Genomic DNA, 21,055 nt, shown 5'->3' with positions numbered 1-21,055 from the left:
AATTGTTCCGCTTTCAAGCAAACAGGTTACATTGTAAGCCCAGTAATCGAGTTAAGGCCCGTTTGTTAAAACACAGGGAGTCTGGAGCCACGAAGTCTAAACCATGACTCTGGGTTCACATCTACAGTTGTGTCTACAAAGTTACCCGATCAAGACTTTTGATTCTCTAAAGAAAGACACAATGCAACCAATGATGCCTACATGAAAAAATCTTTTATGTGTAAAAACTTGAGTAACTATTATTTCACGTTGGACTGTTTTATAGAATTTGCATTGTGAATAAATTGGTGCATATTTCATAATTACCTCAGTTATGAACCAGCCTTCGTCAGCCACTAAAGTCAAAGGAGAGACAAACTTCCCTTTCTTGTAATAGAACCTGCTTGGGATGGCTTCTTTCTCATAGACAGTCATGTGTTCCACTGTGCTCAGCTTGTTATATACCTGTAAGGAAAATCAAGAGTGATCAGTTTCACTCTCTTAAATACGTGTGAATATTTACTGGAGCTAGGGGAGAGGAGAACGTACGTATAAGACCAAAGAAAGAAATTGCCAAATACTTGATAGACTTGAATACGTAAAAACAAAAAACTTGTGTGTCTCAAAAAGCCAGGTGGCTTTATCCAGGGAGGCTGAAGATCCACATACTCTCTGACCTAAGAAGTTGACTGTGAGGAACAGAGTGAAATCCCTCAAGCCTGTGCACCTGTAGACATGTGGACCAATGAACCCTGCAAACTGGAACAGCCCAAATGCCCAGCGATAGTGGGGGAGAGAAAGAATTCATGGTGTGGTTCTGTAATGGAATACTCTACAGCACTGAAGACGAATGAATTATAGCTACAAACACTCCTGGAAGATTCTCAGGGATCTCAGCTTGAGAGGGAAAAAGAAAGTTGCTGAAATACAGACAAAATTATTCCAATTCTATATTTCTTATTATAGTTTGAGCAACTACAAAACTAAACAGCATATATGGTAAAACTGTAAAGAGAAGTTTTAATAATTTAAGACAGTGGTTTCCTCTGAGGGGGCAAAAAGGGGGATTGGGTCTGAGAAGGACATACAGATGTCCCAGGTAATGGTAATGTTCTATTTCTCAAGTGTTGTGAGTATAAAGGGTCTGCTGTAACATTACCCTTCACACCTCATTCATTTTATAATAACGTCGAAATGCCCATGCGCTAATATTATTTATGTCTAAACTCCCATGCTGATTTTAAAAGGAAAGTAAGAAATTGGTCTACCTAATATTAAATATCACAAAGATCAAAAAAGATTTGTTCTTTAACTTGACCTAGAGCCTATCCTACTTGCACATGACTCTTCAAAGCACTAGTAATTGTTTGCCATTAATTACATTGCTAATTTCATGATGAAGATGCAAACTTGGTACATACTTTGTACATCTGTCTGCCTCAGCCTCCCAAAGTGCTAGGATTATAGGCTTCAGCCACCGAGTGTAGCCCTGTACATATTTCTTTTTCTTTTTCTTTTTTTCTTTATATATATATATATATATATATATTTTTTTTTTTTTTTTTTTTTTTTTTTTTTTTTTTTTTTGAGACGGAGTTTTGCTCTTGTCACCCAGGCTGGAGTGCAATGGCGAGATCTTGGCTCACTGCAACCTCCACCTCCTGGGTTCAAGCAATTCTCCCGCCTCAGCCTCCCAAGTAGCTGGAACTACAGGTACCCACTGCCACGCTGAGCTAATTTTTGTATTTTTAGTAGAGACAGGGTTTCACTATGTTGGTCAGGCTGGTCTTGAACCCCTTATCTCAGATGATCCACCTGCCTCAGCCTCACAAAGTGCTGGGATTACAGGCATCGGCCACTGTGCCTGGCCCTGTACTTATTTCTAATAGTAGCAGCCACTTAAATATCTATGGCTAAAATTAAAATCGACTGGCTGATGTTGACTTGGCCTTTAGCCAAATCAGGCATACATTTCTGGGCATAACTGAAGATAAGATTGAGTTTATCAATTCAACTCTGTAAAATAATTTAGTGGATGGTTTCTGACGGCTCCGTGAGTTATGATTTTCCACTTACGGAAATCTGGAGTTCTTAAGGAAAGGAAGATGCATTTGCAGAAGGATTTTTGTATAAGTGAAAAATCTGGCGACACACAGCAGGTCTCACAAACTGTTGTGTCCGTCACATGACAAACTGTCGCCCAAACATGGCCCCCGCTTTTGAATACTCTACCAACTGCTTTGGCTGCTTGCAATGCCTGACTTGAACACTACCTTGGAAGGAGCTCTCCCTAGCTCAAAAGCTGTTGATGCCCAAGTTCTGGAGACAGCACGTTCCTAAGTGCCAAATTGGAGACAAGGATGATCTTTCTTGCCAAAAACAACAACAACAAAATACTTATTTTCAAGAACCTGCCAATGTGTAAAATACTGTTCCTGATTTCATATTTTGGGAGTTCATGGGAACACTGCGTAAACATAGCCCGCACCTATAGTTCCTGACCATGGGGCCTGAGAACAAAGGGCCGTCCCCCTGGGCATGGGGCAAGGCTGGCAGCAGTGGCATTGTGGGCATCTGTGTTCCTCAACCCCAAATAGACAGATCTTATAGGGAGTAGGCCCCATGAGTTATGATTTTCTACCTAAGGAAATCCGGAGTTCTTAAGGAAAGGAGGATGCATTTGCAGAAGGATTGGGCTAAAGAGGTGAGACCCCGGCCTCCACCAGTGCTTAATCCTTACTAATGACTGTCCAGAGCCAATCGCATCGCTGCAGTGAGGATGGAGAGAGAAAGCAGGCCAGCCAGGACCTACTCCTGGCACCCTATGGTTGGCAACCTCCAGGGGCAGCAGGTTGCCTGCCCCCAGGAAGACAGTTGCTTCCCGCCATGATCAGTTTCATCTGGGAGTGGGACGAGCCACAAAGCCCATATTGGGAAGTGACTAGGAACTCAGGGACGAGCAGCCAGCAGAAGGTGCCACTTGCTCCTCCTCCCTTCTCAGGGTAGGTCGCCAGCTACTGCTGGGGAGAATATTTGTTTTGAGAGCAGGGGAAGCAGAGGTCTAGTCATCCCTGACGCGGGGCAGTGACTGTGGGGAGCTTTATCCCCTATCTTGGCACTGTGGGAACTCAACCACACCCAGTGCAGGGCGGTGACCGTAGGGATCACCCTCTGGTGGGGATCGTCATGGACACTACTGTCCTTGCAGTGGGCTCAGCGTGCTTCCATATCCCTCACAGCAGCCAGGAGGCAGCTATGACGACACCACCATGCTCACGTACAGGGAGGCAGAGGGGCCAGGGTGGGGAGCTGGTCTGGCTTCCAACTGAACAGAGCTGGGAATGGTGGCTCCTGACATAAGGAGATGGGCACTTCATACAGCCTCAGCCCTTCGTTCTTTACCCTCTCGTTCCCCACAGAAACAGATCAGCCTGGCAGCAGCCTCCTTCCTGAGAAAGGAATGCTGCTGGGGATGCTAGGGATCCTAGGGATCCCTAGGGATGCTGCTGATGCTCCCCAGATGCGCCTGAGAAGTGCTGCGTTTGGGCCTATAATAAAACAGCCCTAGGCTGGGCATGGTGGCTCACGCCTGGAATCCCAGCACTTTGGGAGGCTGAGGCTCGGATCATGAGGTCAAGAGATCGAGACCATCCTGGCTAACATGGTGAAACCCTGTCTCTACTAAAAAAAACTACAAAAAAATTAGCCAGGCGTAGTGGCTGGCGCCTGCAGTCCCAGCTACTCGGGAGGCTGAGACAGGAGAATGGTGTGAACCCGGGAGGTGGATGTTGCAGTGAGCCGAGATCATGCCACTGCACTCCAGCCTGGGTGACAGAGCGAGACTCCATCTCAAAAACAAACAAACAGGCCGGGCACGGTGGCTCAAGCCTGTAATCCCAGCACTTTGGGTGGCCGAGACGGGTGGATCACGAGGTCAGGGGATCGAGACCATCCTGGCGAACACGATGAAACCCCGTCTCTACTAAAAAAAATATAAAAAACTAGCTGGGTGAGGTGGCGGGCGCCTGTAGTCCCAGCTACTTGGGAGGCTGAGGCAGGAGAATGGCGTAAACCCGGGAGGCGGAGCTTGCAGTGAGCTGAGATTCAGCCACAGCACTCCAGCCTGGGCAACAGAGCAAGACTCCGTCTCAACAACAACAACAACAAAAACAAACAAACAAACAAAAACAGCCCTGGTGAGGGCCTGTACGGTGCTTCCTTGATCTCGTTTAATTCTCATGACATTCAGTGGAGTAGGTATCATCATGCCAATTTCAGAGAAGAAAAAACAGAGACTTGATCGAGGTCACTCAGGGAGTGAGAGGCAAACTAGATAGTCTGTCCCCAGCATCTGAGCTCCTGACACTGCTCCGTATGTCAGTATTAAAACTACAAGAAAAGTCCGGGCGTGGTGGCTCACGCCTGTAATCCCAGCACTTTGGGAGGCTGAGGCGAGCTGATCACCTGGGGTCAGGAGTTCGAGACCAGACTGACCAACATGGAGAAACCCTGTCTCTACTAAAGATACAAAATTAGCCGGGTGTGGTGGTGCATGCCTGTAATCCCAGCTACTCGGGAGGCTGAGACAGGAGAACCACTTGAACCTGGGAGGCAGAGGGTTGCAGTGAGCTGAGATCGCACCATTGCACTCCAGCCTGGGCAACAAGAGTGAAACTCCACCTCAAAAAAAAAAAAAAAAAAAAAAAAAAAAAACCAAACAAACAAAAAAAACTACAAGGAAAGGACACAGTACAAAGTGGCGATACACGAGGGCCCGCATGGCCCCCCTGCACCCGCTACGGGCGTGTCTTGCCTCAGAGTGCTTTCCAGGGGCCGGCCAAAGGCTCACAACAGGTCCACGGTCCTTCACTTGCTGCAGGTCGTTCAGGCTGATGTACTTATTCAGCTCAATCACTTTGTCCATCCAGAAAATGTCGGTCATTCCGTGATCCGAGAAAATGATGACGTTCAGGCGGTCCTGCAGGCCCCGCTCCTGTGCGGTGGGAAAAGGCAGTCATTATGGCACAACAGAGAGGCTCATACACTCAGAAAACTTTGTCAACTGCAAACGATAGGAGAAAGGCTATCTTCTCAGTTCTGTGTTTAATCATCTACTATTTTGCCCTGGTGAGACCCAGTTCAAAACCCACAACAGAAGCCCTTTGCAGAGGGGACTGTGAAGCTCAGTCCCATTCAATTCGTGCTGACACCTTACACAGCACTTTCAGCTTTTTAAGGTCGACCCTCTGTTTGCATCTTCTTTGGCTCTTTCAACAAACTTGTGTGCTTGTTTGAGAACTATCACGTGCCCATGTTGCAGATGTACAGGATAAAGCACAGGAAGGTAAAGCAAAGGCAAAAACAAAACCAAACACTTGTAGTCATTCAGCAAAAGCATGAGGTAGAATCAGCACTGGAATCTGTCTACACGCCCAGCTGCTACCAAACTTATTAGGATTCCACAGAGCTGGGTATCTTTCCAGCCGAGCCAGGCGAGAAGGCACACCTAGGTCCACTGGCCTGGCTATGGAACAAGGGATCGCTTGGTACCGCAGGAGGCACTGTGTGAAGCAGAGGGACTCGTCAAAGCCTGTGCCGGCCCCGTCAGCCTTTAGCAGTAAAAGGGAAGATGTTGACAGGCATGACTGTGGGGGAGACAAACAGAGAGAAGGCCAGGCCAGGTGTCTTAGCTTCAGGTCACCTGGATCCACTTGGTCATGTACTTCAGGACAGTGTCTACAGCCTTGAGAGCATCTTTCCTCTGCGGAGATGCAGGCCCATAGTGGTGGCCTTCCACGTCGATGCGCTCATGGTATATGGCTGCCAGGTCAGCCCGGCCACTCCTGGAGGGACAGAGGAGAGAGCCATAGGTGAGGGAGGCCCCTGCCAGCTTGCTCCCTTATCACCCCCATAGCACTCTGTGAAGGTGTTCACACTCCCTGAAACCTTGTCCCTGGGCCAGGCAAAGCCAATACCCTAAAATAAATGAGGTCAGATCTCCAAGGGAAACACACACACTGAACCAAGAATTGCTGGTCCTGAGCACCTTGGTGATTAAAGATTTCTCATCATGCCTTGGAGAGGGGGAAGATGTGATAACAGGCCAAGGATAGTTATTGCTGCATCCTCGCCGCCTGCTGTCACCAGGTCAGAAACACTGGAAGCTGTTATTTAAATAACTACTCTTCAGTCATTGCTGGACTCTAAATCAAGCACTACATCGTGGGCCTAATTGGTTGGCCAGGATAAGAACGGCATTTCCACAGCAACTCTGCAGGAGGCAAACAGATGAGTGTTCAGGGCCTGGCATCTGTGGCCCTCCCTCGGACACTTGTTCTATGGGGGCATGTGAGGGGTCAGCTCCAATGTGGATATCGAGTGAATTCCAGCAGTGACCACACCTCTAGGGGCCCAGGAAGACCCAGTTCTGACAAAACTCCCCTTCTTGGCTAGAGTATTGATGGTAAAAATCCAAGCTGTTTCACCCTTATTCTTGGGTTAAGAAGGACTGGGAGCAAGTGATCTAAATTGGAGCAGGAAGCTTGCAGAGTCCATGAGAGGGGAGGAATAATGTGGAATGTTCTCTCCTCCCTTCCCACAGTATTTCCACTGTGACTCCCTCCCCAGTGCTGGCTTTTCCACAACTTCCACACAAAGCACCTGAAATGGATCAGGGTGATGATGACGATGGTGATGGTGGTGATGATGATGTTAGCAGTGACTAACAAAAGATGCAGCAATGGAAAAGGAATTAAAGCTCATTTCCCTGCTGGGAGTCTACATGGGTTAATAACTAATACTCTTGGCGGATTTTAAACATACACTTGTGCGCACCCAGATGAAGCACACGGCCTCCTCTGATATGGCCTCCCCAATACTTAAAACATGAGGAATTAAAGAATGTGTCCTGGAGCCCGCAGGGCCTCGGCCCTTGTGGTCCACAGGGGATGGAAAAGAGTACCACGGTAGCTCAGAGAGCTCGGTCTGCCCGTCCGTCATTAAACCACTCCTGCTCACTCTTCAGGTCCCTGGAGAGACACTGCGCCTTCCAGGAAGCTTCCTCTGGTGCCCTGCGGCTAGACTGAGCAGCCCTGTGTGTGTTCCCATAGCACCCTGGGTTCGCTTCCGGGCCATGACTTTTCATACTGTGCGGTAATTGCCCACTTATGTGTCCTTTTCCCTGTCTAAATTGTGAGATTCGTTCACTGTAGGAGCCAGGACGCATTGTCCATCGTATCTGAGCTCTAGCCTGGCATTTGGTGCACAGCAAGAGCACTGTTAACTGCCCTGTAACTGTATAATCACAGTCAGTGCTCAATACGTGACAGCTCCTATGAGTCAGGCACTACGCTGAGAGCTTTTACCCACATTATCTTATTTAATCCTCAAACAGCCATGAAAGGTAGGAATGTCCTGAACAGAGAATGCAAGACAGTTCCTGGCATCACACAGCTAGTAAGAGGTGGACCAGGATTCAAACCCTGGTGCAGCTCACTCCCAGCCCCAGAGCACAACCACTGCAGACTCTGAACTCAGTAACCTGCCCAGGCCAACCGAGAAACATTCTGCTTAGTCTTCACGATCTTTTCTTTTTTTTTTTTTTTTTTTTTTTTTTTTTTGAGACGGAGTCTCGCTCTGTCGCCCAGACTGGAGTGCAGTGGCCGGATCTCAGCTCACTGCAAGCTCCGCCTCCCGGGTTTACGCCATTCTCCTGTCTCAGCCTCCCGAGTAGCTGGGACTACAGGCGCCCGCCACCTCGCCCGGCTAGTTTTTTGTATTTTTTAGTAGAGACGGGGTTTCACTGTGTTAGCCAGGATGGTCTCGATCTCCTGACCTCGTGATCCGCCCGTCTCGGCCTCCCAAAGTGCTGGGATTACAGGCTTGAGCCACCGCGCCCGGCGATCTTTTCGAAATGGATCTTATTCTCTCACGAGAATCCTACCAACCCCTAGAAGGCTAGGTGTGAGAGAGGCGAGAGGGTGACAGTGACATCAAGTCTCTTTCCTTTCTGCACGCTCAGTGCTGTCTGTGGGTTGAATAGGCCTCCCACGTCTGTCACTGCAGTGAAAAGTATCCTCATAGAAAAGCACTTACAGGTTTCATAGATGAGGAAATAGGCCTAAGAGGGTTCGAGATGTCACTTAAGGCCTCACAGACCTCTGAGACACAGCTAGAACCAGAAATGCAAGCCTTCAAATCTCCAAAGTCAGGATACTTTTAACTCTAGCAAACTGGGCCTTTGAGCATCCACACGCACTCCATCCACTCAACTGGGAGCAAGTCCCAAGAATGTTCACCTGGCATCTTCCTTCATCTTCCTTCATCACAGTCAAACCCGCAAGAGGTACATTCTTTACATGCCCTCCCGGGTGCCCTGAGGTGAACTTCACTCACAGTTTTGAGGACACATGGGTTTCAAGTTAAATGAAATTGCTAGTCAAATGTTCTTTTCTCTTTTTAGAATAAAACAAACTGCCCCCTGGTTAAAAAGACCCTTTACCACCCTCCTCCACGTTGTGGATTGGATTAGGTTATTATTTAGGTGTTTCTCATGAATGGCATTATCCTTATTCATACTCACTAATGTGTGCATGACTAATCCAAACTCCTTCTGCCTCTATAGATAGCAGAGAATACAAAGTCACTGTAGGGTCCCACAAATGTGTAGGTGGTTGGTAAAACAGACAGCAGCATTGTCACACATGTGCCAACACTCTTTCAAGGCCCAGGTTCATTAGACTGATAGGCTGATGGCACTTCTGCCATTGCAATCTTTGAACACAGGGAAACTTCCATAAACTCTGTCCTTTGGATAAGCCTCAGCATTTCATTGCTTTAGGTACGTGCACGTTTAGCATTTCAGATGTGCCTGTTCACACAGTATGACATCTGTTTAGGTGTCCACACTTCCAGAGTGGGCTTCCATGTAGGGAAAAACCCGATTAAACTCAGTGGTGACTTACTACAGTGAAGAGTTTTCATGAATACAGTTTACCATTGCATTAAAGTTTAATGAATGAACTAATTCTAGGTCTCTTCGTGTTAGATACCACATCTTAGTGCAGCACTCACTGTCCTGGTTTCTTTAAGGCTATTACCATATTCACAAACCTCCGCATCAGCCATTATGTATGACACTTTACCTGATGGCTTTTGGTCAGGAAGCTGTCAACCCCAGATGCTGGGAATCCTGGATTTGGGATGCTCGTGATTCAGGGATTACTTGTCTTTTGTGAAAGGATTACACGTTGACATTTCATTGACTCATTAGGACCCTATGTCTTCAAGGGCTGAGACCTCTTGCCTATCTAGTTTAGCTGACAGATGCTTGCCTGCCAGCTGTTTTCCACGCGGATCTTGTTTCCATCCCAGGTCAGCTCATTTGCAATGAATTGGTTCGGTGAGGAGTGACGAGTAGCCTTGCCTGCCCATCTACTACTGCCCATTGACAGCTCTAAGGTCCAGGAACCATTCCAGAAGGACATGTGGCCCCAGCACTGTTACCTGAGAGCTGCAAGGGGTTCCTAGCCCTGGTGTTTCAGGGACACCTGAGTCTCCCATCACCTGTCCCGATTTCTTTGCCATGTAAAAAGTTCTTAATATTCTTTCCATTTTTCTTACTAAAGTGGGTGACTGTTGAGAAAAATGATCCAAAACTTAGAAATAAAGCCTACAGTATGATTTCCTGTCTTTTCAGTGCCATGGTGAGCACTGTCTAATAAGCTTGCTTGAGTCACCAGACTGAACTACTGATTGGAGTTCAGACTCTAGAAACCTAGCTGTTAACTTGTAGGAAACTGATAAGATGAAAATTATTTTTGTCTGATGGAGGAAGCAGCTCTAACATTATGGTTTGATTATCCTCCATATTATTAAGCATATCTGCATCAAACAACAATTATCCCTCATCATTCTCCATCCTTCTGTTTCTTGATGTGTGTGTGTGTCTCATTTTCTCCTTATAAGCAGCTTTGTCATGCTCCTGATTCCCCTCAGCAAGAAACTACATTGAACCTTGGCATATTCCTCATACCCAGATGTACTGAGCCCATAACAAGTCTTAATTTTGAAAATTCTCTTTTGACAGGGTCATTGGAACCAGACAAATCTGGGATCAAACTCTGGCTTCTCTTCGAACTAACCTCGAGGCCTCAGATGAATGGCAAGATTATCTCCAAGCCTCCATTTCCCCATCTGAAAAACCTACTTGATGTGGTGTGGCTGTGTCCCCACCCAAATCTCATCTTGAATTGTAGCTCCCATAGTCCCCATGTGTAGTGGGAGGGATCCAGTGGGAGGTGATTGGAGCATGGGGGTGGTTGCCCCCATGCTGCTATTCTCATGATCGTGAATGAGTTCTCATGAGATCTGATGGTTTTATAAAGGGCTTTCCCCCCTTTTGCTTGGCACTTCTCCTTCTTGCTGCCATGTGAAGAAGGACATGTCTGCTTTCCCTTCTGCCATGATTGTAAGTTTCCTGAGGCCTCCTCAGCCCTGTAGAACTGCGAATCAATTAAATCTCTTTTCTTTATAAATTACCCAGTCTTAGTTATGTCTTTATTAGCAGCATGAGAACGAACTGATACACTACTCAAAGGGTAACATGGTGTATTAAACAAGCTGATGGGTATAAAGCACTTGGCACATAGTGAAAGGGAGGGGAGGGGAAAGAAATGCCTCCCATTTCTCTCTTCCCTCCAGGTGGCCCTAGATCGCTTTTCCTGAGTATGTGGCTGAGCAGGGAGGAGGAGCCAGTCTCCTAGCCCCAGCCTTATTCCTGCTCCTTCTTCCCTGTACTCCACAGGGAGGAGGGACCAGGCCAGGACAGGGGAGCTGGCTTCCTGGTGGCCCATGGAAAGAGTTGTGTCATCCAATCCTTCATTAGTACAGGCACCACTGAGGCTCTGGGATCCTGAAGGCAATCCTTTTGAGCTGTCTTCAATATCCTGGAGCTTGACAAAGGATTATATCTATACACAGTCTATGGCTGTGCCCACTGGTCCTGCAGCCCAGTTGTTTCCTGACTGACACTTTTGTGAGGCTGCACAGTGAGTCTGCTATACAAGCCTGGAAGCAGTTGCCCAGCCCACTGTGACTGCCCCCTGCCTTCCTCCACCCACCCTATGAGCCATTCAAGGCTTATTTCAGCTTTAGCACCATGCACCTTTTCCTGCCCACTGAACCATGAATATCCTGCAAATAGGACTTCCTGGAGGATGCGAGTAAGTCATGCAGATCACAAACCCTGTTTCCTTTTCAGCCAGGGTAAAGGGCCATGTGTGTGGGGCGCTGCCTGCAGAGCGCCATGTGTGATGGGAGGCACATGGCTCTAGTGCCTGGGCTGCAGGCTGTAGACACATGACGCCTGAGCAGGCTGCAGAACCCCAGGCTTTAGGATGGCCCCAAAGAGAAGACTTGCAAAGGGGCGCATCTGGACTCCCTGTCACTGTCTCAATTTCAGGGTGTCTTAGAAGTGTGAGCTGGCAGAGACCAGGGTGAAGGACTGAGGAGTTGACCCTAGAGCAGTTCTCAGTCACTGCGTCCCCAAAGCGGGCCTCCAGAGACTAGGCCCTAAGCTGCTGTAGAAAGAGCTGGGCTCTGGCTCCACCACTGGCTGGCTTGTGAGGTCCAAGGAGAAGTATTTAACCTTCAGAGAGCCAGTGGCCTCTTTTGAAAGGCGGGGAGAGAAATGCCCACGATACCGTAGACATGAGAACCAAGTGGGTTACTGGAAATAAAGCCCATTGACACAATACTAGCCGATTGCTGTTAAAGCACTAATTCCCTTCCCTCCTCCTTTTCCCTATTCTAGAAATTGTCCAAGTTCAAAGGTAGCATTACACAAGCCTATTTCTGGGGTCAGTAATGCGTTATGAACACTGGAAGGCAGGGCCTGGGTCAAACTTGGATGAGGGATTATCCTTCCTACCACAGGCTGACCTGGATCCTCTGCTGAAATGTCCCTGGGCAGACCTCTATGTTCAAGATCTTAATAGCCTCTCCAGCTTTCTGTCAAAGCCCGTCTATCCTGGGTTCCATTCTCTCTGTCTCTCAAGCTAATAGCAAAGTGGATTAAAAAAAGACGCTCTGTGAGTCTTGTAGTGACTTGGAGAAATGTGAGTGCATGTTTGGACACTCATGTATGAAAACTCCAAGTGCTCCTCAAATTATAGTTAGGAATTTGCAGTAGAGCTGAAGAGAAGTCAAGAGGTGAGCTGCGGCATTCTAGACACGCTCCTCTTTTAGGGGTCTCTGATGGACAGATCAATAATCCTACATCTTTGCTAGACACACATACCAAGAGACTTAATGATTCCTTTGAGCCACATGATTGCATGGACAAGCTACTGCGGGCAAAGTGCTCTTGACTGGTCTAGATGGTTCTAGACTGGACATCTTCCTCACTCACCTCATTCCTGAAGGGGACAAAGGTTAGATTTCTTTAAAAGAAAAATGTTGACCCACAACTTTCAGACCTTTGTTATTCTTTGTAAGAAGATAACGAGACATGTTCTAATAATAACACTCAGGTTGACTGAAGGAGGGGCTTCCTGTGTCTTCAGGGGAGACCCAAGTCATCTCACTGTCTTCCACAGGTAGTATCATCCAGCCTATTATTATTCTTTTCTTTCTGTCATGTCAAGAGCTGCCTAGCTTTAGAGACAGTGGGTCTCCATCTTTCCACCTACTACCCAAAGGGGCTGTTTCTGGTGGCCCTGTTAACTTTGGGAACATGAAGACCCCATGAGACAAGTGCACTGGCCTGGTTTCCATCCAAACCAGGCCTTCACTGCTTCAGGGGTATCATTCTTATTGCAAACCATGTGAATGCCAACCCATGGAGCTCAAGACCATCTACATAGAACACAATATAAATATGTGGAGCTGGGCAGTATGGTAATGCCAGGGCACATTAAGTGGAGGTCTAGCTGGGGACTCTTTCCTGGGCTTCCAGTTCTTTGTAGCCTTTTCTTCCTAGTAGAACCTAATACCTATGGTAGACACACACTCATACCCCACCATCGCCACCACTGCCACCACAACCAAAACCTTCGCCATTCCTAAATGTTCTCCAAGGTAAGGATGCATTTCCATAGCTTCTCTAGAGGAAACAGAGCCCAGCACTTATTCCCCGCCACATGCTGGTGTCTCTCAGGACAGGGAAGTCTGCTTAGACTGGCCAGCTAGTAGGCCAGTGCCAACCTGGGATTCTCATGGCTGTGCTATCTGTGCTCACCCCCCTGTGAATCACCGGGTGGTACAAAGTGACAATCCATTGGCCGTTAAGATAAAATGAATGCAAAAACGATGACATTGCCAGACTGTTGGGTTATTTGGAGGTATTTGTATGGCAACTCTAATCCAAATTTTCATATTTGGCACAGCCATGGGCTGTAGGGACGGCTGGCGTTCTGGATATGTTGGAAACAGCATTGGTTAGACATAGAGCAATGTCCAAGTGCCAGCCCCACTCATCTGCTGCACATGCTGTGCTATTCTGCTTCACTCGCACAAAACTAGACTGCAGCGCAATACCCAGCTCATCCTTGTGTGGTTCTCCAGCACTCACGGGCAAGTACTTCTCCATTTCGATGTATTTTAAACCTGTTTTCTCTCCGACCCGTCAATGAGAGCATGAACCTTTATGTGCCCCCACCTCCCTGGACCCTCTTGATAGGTTTCATGGAAGTGGAATCATTCTAAGAAGCAGTGAAGGCAGGGTGCCGTTTTCTGCTTTCACTGCTCTGTGGGGTGGCTGCTGTTCGCCATGGTGTGGGAGGGGCGTGGCAAGAAGAAAATCCATGATAGGTCAGCTCTGGATCTGGGGCGGTCTTGGTGACAGGCCATTTCATGTGGCTCGTGCTAGTGCTCTGTACACTGTGCCCTGGGTAAGTTGGTTCTCGGATATGCCCAGTTCGGAACCAGGCTCCTTTTCTTGGCGGGAATGAAGGTCCTGTCCCCAGTCTTTTTGCTCTGATTATGGCAGGTCTTCTGCCTGAGGCACCCAGGAAACCCATTCAGTGGCCACAGTGACCTCAAGTCCGCTCCTGGAAACTCAAGAGCCCCCAACATCCACAGCCTCTTGGTAGCCGATCTCTACTTAATGCTGACTCCCACTTGGGCTCCCACCTTGCTTTCTGCTTCCAGAGATTTCTGAGACTGACGAGGCTTTGTCCTGAACTGTCTGGATCAGTTTCCTTAATAGTCTTGTGTGTGCTCTACAAGACACAGCATTACTAATTCCTACATTTTTGCAATTGTGTGTCATGGTTCCATGTGGGAGGGAAAAAACAGATTCTGTGTTCTAATATACCCATGAGTTTTGTACATTTCCAAGAAAGGGGTAGGGTAGGCAATTTTCCCACACTTATTTGACCACATATCCTTCCTTTTTGCCAAATACTTATTAGTACCTTCAGAGACACAATTGGTCACTGAATCGTGCTTAGGGAAATGATGCCATTTATATTGTTTCTCCATTGTTTAACAACATCAAAAAGGAGGTTCAAAACCTTAGGGATTTTCCTGCTCTCAATTCAACATTTCCAGAGACTGCCCCTGCCCAAAATCACTTGCTCGCAGTTACTCCCTACTAGCAGCTAGCAGTCACCACACAAGAGGCTCACCAACTCCCTGAGACATGATTTCTCCGCCACCAAGCCCTCTTAATTCACTTTAGGATCCATGATCAGTCCTGGAAACAAGGAAGAAAATGGTGTGTTTGGGACACTTACTTGAAGGAGTCAAGAGCATCGCTGACTGCATTGGCAAAATTGATATCCGTTGGGACATTTTTATATTCTAGGCAATAGGTGGGTCTGACACCCAGAATCTCAACCTCACAGCCTGAGAAGGAAAAAGATGGCAAATAGTTACTCTCTTCAATAAGCAAAGTCAAGTTATGAGCCTATTTCAGGAAGCAAACACCATTAGTCAAAATAAAAAATAAAAACGTGTATTTTTATGAACTAAAATAACTTATTGCTAATAGGTGGTGTATTCAACTGCAATTTTGCATAATTGGAGCAGAGGTTCTCAAATGTCACTCCTATGCAACACTGGTGCCCCATGTCAGAGATTGGCAAAAATTAGACAACTGTCTTTCCCAATTTGAAACAAAACACAATTAATCAATATATACAAATACCTCAATTGAAAGTTTCTTCAATAGATTTTTCATGAATCTAAGTCTTTCATGAAAGTCTTCTAGTGTACCTTTGCCTCTTTTAGAATCAAGTATTAGGTAGTATCTGATTAGTCAGAAGATTATAAAATAAATATTTCACTATCTTGTGGCATTATACAAAAGCTAACTGGACTTAGAGGTACTCTACCAAATTGGCAAGCTAAAAATCAGTGAGTTCAAGCAAGAGGTCTGAGCCACATCCTTGCCTCGCCCAAAATAGAGTGAAAGAATCAAACTCGTTCTGACGTGAACAGACTCAGCTTTTCTGCCCCAGACTCCTGGACAAGTAGAAGTAGTTGCTCTGCAGAGGAGACACCCATCCATATTAGGACAACATAGAACAGGAGAGGGATGTGCCCATCTCGGTTTCTGCTAGTTGGGTAAATATTTATTGGGCACTTACTGTGACCTAGTCACTATGTTCAGTCATAGTGGAAACAGAAATGGATCAGGTAGGGTCTCCTTCCGGGAGCATCCCAGAGTTTAGTCTAGTGGGAGGGGACACAGGAAAGCAGCGTAGTATGTGAAGTGAGGTGCATAATTCCTGGGTGTTGTGGGAATCAGATGAAGGGCCCTGACTTCAGGCATCACTTCCTCCTGAAAGCCTTCCTCAGGTCCCAATGTTGGGCTCAGTTTTGTAGATGTAGCCATGGCAATGGGATGCAGGTGGGCTGGGAGGGCGTTCCAGGCAAAGGCAGCAGCTTGACCAAACCTTCAGAGAACTTCGGAGCAATACTGTATGTGTAGAGAACTGTAAGTACCATAAAATGCCAGACAATGATGCCAGGAGACCAGATGCTGCTCTTTCTTGTAGCCCAGGGAAAATTATTTCCAAGGTGAGGTAAGTAAAAGTGGGACAAAGAGGGAGTGCAGGAGGAAAGGAGGAAGGAGTCTCTGTCAGGAAGCACATCAACCCCACCCCTGGGAACACCTGCCAGCTGGTTACAGCCAATTTAAAAGACGATAGGGCAGCCTCCAGAAAGCATCCCTTCATCTGGCATACTATAGCAAGACCTGGGTGTGTCATGGGAGACCCTAGTGCTTTCTGCTTGATATGTTGGGTTCAGGGTGAGCAAGGGCCCTTACAATAACTGGGACAGAACTAGAAGGCACGAAGCTTCCTTTTCCAAAACATGTTTTTTGAGAGGAAAAAATAGGCTAGGTGACCCAGAAATAAATACTGCTCATGACTTCCAGGAAAATATTCATTAGAGTAAGAAATGTCAGTGGAATCTTGAATGACTATATCACTTTACATACCAGTGTTTTATTGTTGAAGGTGATTTGTGAAATGTTATTGCTCTTTCCAAGCTATTTTTTCTGTATCCACCTTGTGCTCAGTGCCAGAAACCCCAAGGCAAATAAGATATCACCTACCCTTTAAAAGTTTAACAGCCATGTACAATGTGACCAGGTGTCTGCTTCTAGCATCTCTGACACATCTGTATGTAAATTGTAAGTAATGCAGGTATGATCATGGTTTTGAAGATAAAAGAAATGGCATTCTTTTTTGGTGTTTGCACGTAATATAAAACTATAAATGCTTTTGGTATGAGCAACAATATATATGTCTGTTAATGTTATCAAACAGACGTTCTCTTAATACTTCTATATAAATAAAATGAATCTGGACTTAACACTGGCATAGTAATACAGTTCACTTGAGAAATTTACCCTTGCCTCAGGTTAAAGTAGAATACAAACTATTTTTATTGATTAATTACATGTAAAATTCTATAGTACAGGTAGAGGCAGTATGTGTCAATGTAGAGCTGTAGAGCTGTTGTTACAGTGCTATGGAATTCTTTATTTTCAAAAACTATAATTAATTTTAATTTAACCAAACATCATGGCAGCAGCCTACAGTGGCTACCTAGGCTAAAGGTAGGATAGGAAAATCGAGATAAATTTCCCCAAAGTACACAAACTCTTCACTGAGTGGAAAGCAACAGTTCATCAAAGACTAAGGACATACATCAGAGTGGAAAGGGATCTTCCAACTTGCAGAAAGCTGTAGATAATGCTGGAAAGAAAAAGAATTCCTCAGTGACCCAGGAAGTTGGCAGCATGAATTCTCTATGTAAAGCACTGGACAAATGGCAAGACTTGCTAAAGTGATCATCCCTATCATTTCTCACCTGTGACACTGGTGGAAAAATGAATCTAACTAAACCTTCAAGAAAGCCCAGGCCAGCTCAACTACAAATTAGATTGATTTGGATGCCACCCTAGAGGAATGAAATAGGAAGAAATAGGGTCTTTCTGGGGAAAATATTATTTACCATATTATCTCTATTGTTCTTTCTTGCACAATGTCCAACATACAATAAAAAATCATGAAACATGTTAAAAACAGTAAAACGTGCCCCATAATTAAGAGAAAAAATAATCAACAGAAGCAGATCCATAGATGGCACAATTATCAGCGAGAAAGTTTAAACATAAAATACATTTTTAAAAAAGATTATTGACTAAAGCAAAATTGGTAACAATATATTATGGACTTTACAGCATATGTCAAAGTAAAACATATGACAATAAGAATATAAAAAGTGCATATGTGGACAAATGGCATTATATAATAAAATTTTAAAACTCTCATGTCATTTGTGAAGTAACATTATTTTAAAGTAGACATAAATAAGTTATAGATGTGTGTTGAAATGTCTGGAATAACCATTAGGAAAAAGCACAATAAAATCTAAGATTAATAAAGAAGATATGATAGAATTCTAAAAGTACTCAATCAGTGAGAAAAAGACAGGAAAGGAGAAACAAAGGAACAAAAACAGTTAAGACAAGTAAAAAAACAGTATGAAGATGAGAGTTTTAAACTCTACAATATCAATAATTACATCAAATATAAATGGACTAAATTTGTTATTTAAAAGGTAGAGGTGGGTCAGACTGAATAAAAAAGCAAGACCCGAGGTCATGAGTTTGAGACTGGGCTGGCCAATGAGGTGAAACCCTGCCTCTATTAAAAACATAATATTAGCCAGGTGTAGTAATGTGTGCCTGTATTCCCAGCTACTTGTGAGGCTGAGGCAGGAGAATCCCTTGAACCCAGGGAGTGGAGGTTGCAGTGAGCTGAGATTGTGCCATTGCACTGCAGCCTGGGCAACAAGAGCAAAACTCCATATCAAAATAAAGAGAAGCTTCTAATTTTAATGACTACTTCATCAGTCATTTTTCTATATTGTTAGTGCTATTTTTTCCTGCTTAAGAAATATTTTTCTTATCCAAAGTCATGATGATATTCACCTATGTTTTCTTTCTTCAGTTCCAAATTTTTCTAAACATAGAAGCTTTATGTTTTCCATTTTACATTTAGATCTACAATCCATCAGGAATTACCGAGAATTAATTTTCATTTATGGTATTAGATAGGAGTCAGAAGATGTATATATATACACACACACATATATAGGAGTCAGAAGATGTATATATACACATATATACACACATACATATATATATATATATAATCTCCAATTGATCGATCATAATTTTTTGGAGACTATCCTTTATCACTTTGTGGCAGTGTCACATATTGGATCATATGTTTGTGGGTTTATTTCAGGAATTTCTGACCTTTACCCTCAGTCTATTTAACTATTCTTGCGGAAATACAATTTGTCTTACTTTTTGTAGTTTAAAATAGGTCTGTATCTATTAATGGAGTAAATCTTCCTGTTTTGTTCATCTGTCTCCAAATAGTTTCAGCTATTCTTGAGTCTCTGCATTTCATATAAATTTTAGAATCAGTCTTTCAATTCACACACACACACACGCACACACACACACACACAGAGTTGGGATTTGATTGGGATTACAGTGAATCTGTAGATCCATTCTGAGAAAACTGATAAAATATTAAGATTACCAATTTATAAATATAATATATTTTTCCAATTATTTAGGCCTTTTTACATTTCTTTAAATGCTTTTTGATATTAAGTTCTTGAGCCATTTTTGTTAGATTTATTCTTCCATCTTTCATGTATTTGAATTTACTATAAATGGTACTGACCTTTTAATTTTTTCTCAGTTTTTAGTTGATATCAATACAATAATTTTTAAATGTTGAATTTGTATCAAAATATCTCTTATTAATTCTAAAAGTGAATTCTTTGGGGTTTTTCCAAAACAGTCATCTGTGAATAGTGACAGTTTGTTGCCTTTTTAATTGTTTTACTTTTATCCCTGTCATCTTCCCCTGCTCCCCCGAAGGACCTCCAGTACACAGCTGAATAGAAGTCATGCTAGAAGGCACCCTTACGTAGTCCTGAATGCATTTCTCCATAAACTATGATGTTTGCTGTCACTGTTTGTTTTTTGGTAGATATCCTTTATCACGCTAAGGGTGCAGTGTACTAATTACCCAACTTTATTTTAATAAATCTTAGTTTAGGATTGTATCAATTGCTTTTCATGATCTACTGAAATGATTAAATAATTTTCTCTTTCATTCTAATACTGTTGTAAATGATATTGATTGATTTTTTTTTTCTTTCAGATGGAGTCTCACTCTGTCACCCAGGCTGTAGTGATTTTTAAATGTTAAACGTAGGTTTTCCTTTTATAAATCCAATTGTTTGGCATATATTATTCTATTTACATATTGATAGATTCAGGATGCAAATACTTTGTTTCTAATTTTTCTATCTATGTTCATGAAAAAGGTTGTCTTGTAATTTTACTTTCTTTTAATGTTTGTCACATTTTTGTATCAAGATTATGCTAACCTCATTATGGTAGTGATTTATCTTTTTTTTTTTTTTTTTTTTTTTTTTAAGAGCTGGTATCTCACTGTGTTGGCCAGGCCAGTCTTGAATTCCTGAACTCTGGGGATCTTCTTGCCTCAGCCTCCCAAGTAGCTGAGATTACAAGTGTGTGCCACCATGCCTGACTCGATTTATCTTTATGCATTCTCTGAAAGAATTTCTGTAAGATTGCTATTATTTTTTCCTTAAATGTTTGAAAACTTCACTAGTGGAGGTGTCTAATACTAGATTATTATTTTAGGAATGGTTTTTAAAGATTTAATTTAAAAACAGATATAGAAGTATTCCAATTTTCTATTTCTTTTTTTGTGATTTGGTGATGTTTTCCCTAGAAATCTGTCTGTTTTATCTGTGCTTTCAGATACATTGGTGTAACATTTTCATACTCTATTACTGGCTTTTTAAGGTTTACAGGTTCTCTGTTGATGTCCCTTTTTTCATTTCATTATTGGCTATTTGTGTCTTCTCTCTTTATTTCTTTATAAGCCTTGTCAAGTTTGCATCCATTTTAATAGGTTTTTTTCCCCAAAAACAAATGGGGCTTTGTCAATTTTCTTTGTTGTATGTTTATTTTCTATTTTATTCATTTCTGCTGTTCATGATTTTCTTCTTTATATTTGGGGATAATTTAAGTTGCCTTGAGTTGGAGACAAATCACTACTTTTTGCCTTCTCAGCTAATGCATCTTGTATGCCTGTTAATTTCCTTATAAGGATGACTTTAACTGCATTATTCTTAAGCCACTACATCATAAGTAGCATTTTTACTATCCCTCAGTTCAAGATTTTTCTAAGTTTTCACAATTACTTGAATCAAAATAACTTTTGAATCAAAAGTTATTTAGAAGTCTGGTTATTTTCCAAATGTATGAGATTTAAAGTTTTATTTTTATTATTGATTACTGTTTAATTACATGACAGTCATAGGACACATTCTCATGATTTCAGACCTTTTCAATTTGTTGAGAAAGATTTTGTGGCTAACATATGGCCATTTTTGATAAATGTTTCGTGTGTACTTGAAAATAACGTTTATGCAGCAGCTAGGTGCAGAGTTCTAGTAAATTCAATTAGGTAAGAATGTTAATTATGTAAATTTTCTG

General features: G+C 43.7%; 1 protein-coding gene across 1 annotated transcript in view; it reads right to left on the bottom strand.

The window, feature by feature from the left end:
• The window catches only part of ENPP6 (ectonucleotide pyrophosphatase/phosphodiesterase 6), a 120,447-nt gene that overhangs the window by 24,276 nt on the left and 75,116 nt on the right, over nucleotides 1-21,055 (bottom strand). Inside the window, exons 3-6 of the mRNA XM_050791680.1 lie at nucleotides 14,715-14,826; nucleotides 5,681-5,822; nucleotides 4,793-4,972; nucleotides 307-444 (exon numbers count right to left, since the gene is read on the bottom strand). Coding sequence (XP_050647637.1) covers nucleotides 307-444; nucleotides 4,793-4,972; nucleotides 5,681-5,822; nucleotides 14,715-14,826 — 572 coding nt within the window. The remainder of the gene's footprint in view (nucleotides 1-306; nucleotides 445-4,792; nucleotides 4,973-5,680; nucleotides 5,823-14,714; nucleotides 14,827-21,055) is intronic.

Source organism: Macaca thibetana, chromosome 5 (genome assembly GCF_024542745.1).
Source record: "Macaca thibetana thibetana isolate TM-01 chromosome 5, ASM2454274v1, whole genome shotgun sequence".
Classification (NCBI taxonomy): domain Eukaryota; kingdom Metazoa; phylum Chordata; class Mammalia; order Primates; family Cercopithecidae; genus Macaca; species Macaca thibetana.
The sequence above is the reverse complement of the archived record's forward strand: the minus strand, read 5'-3'. Positions and strand labels throughout refer to the sequence as shown.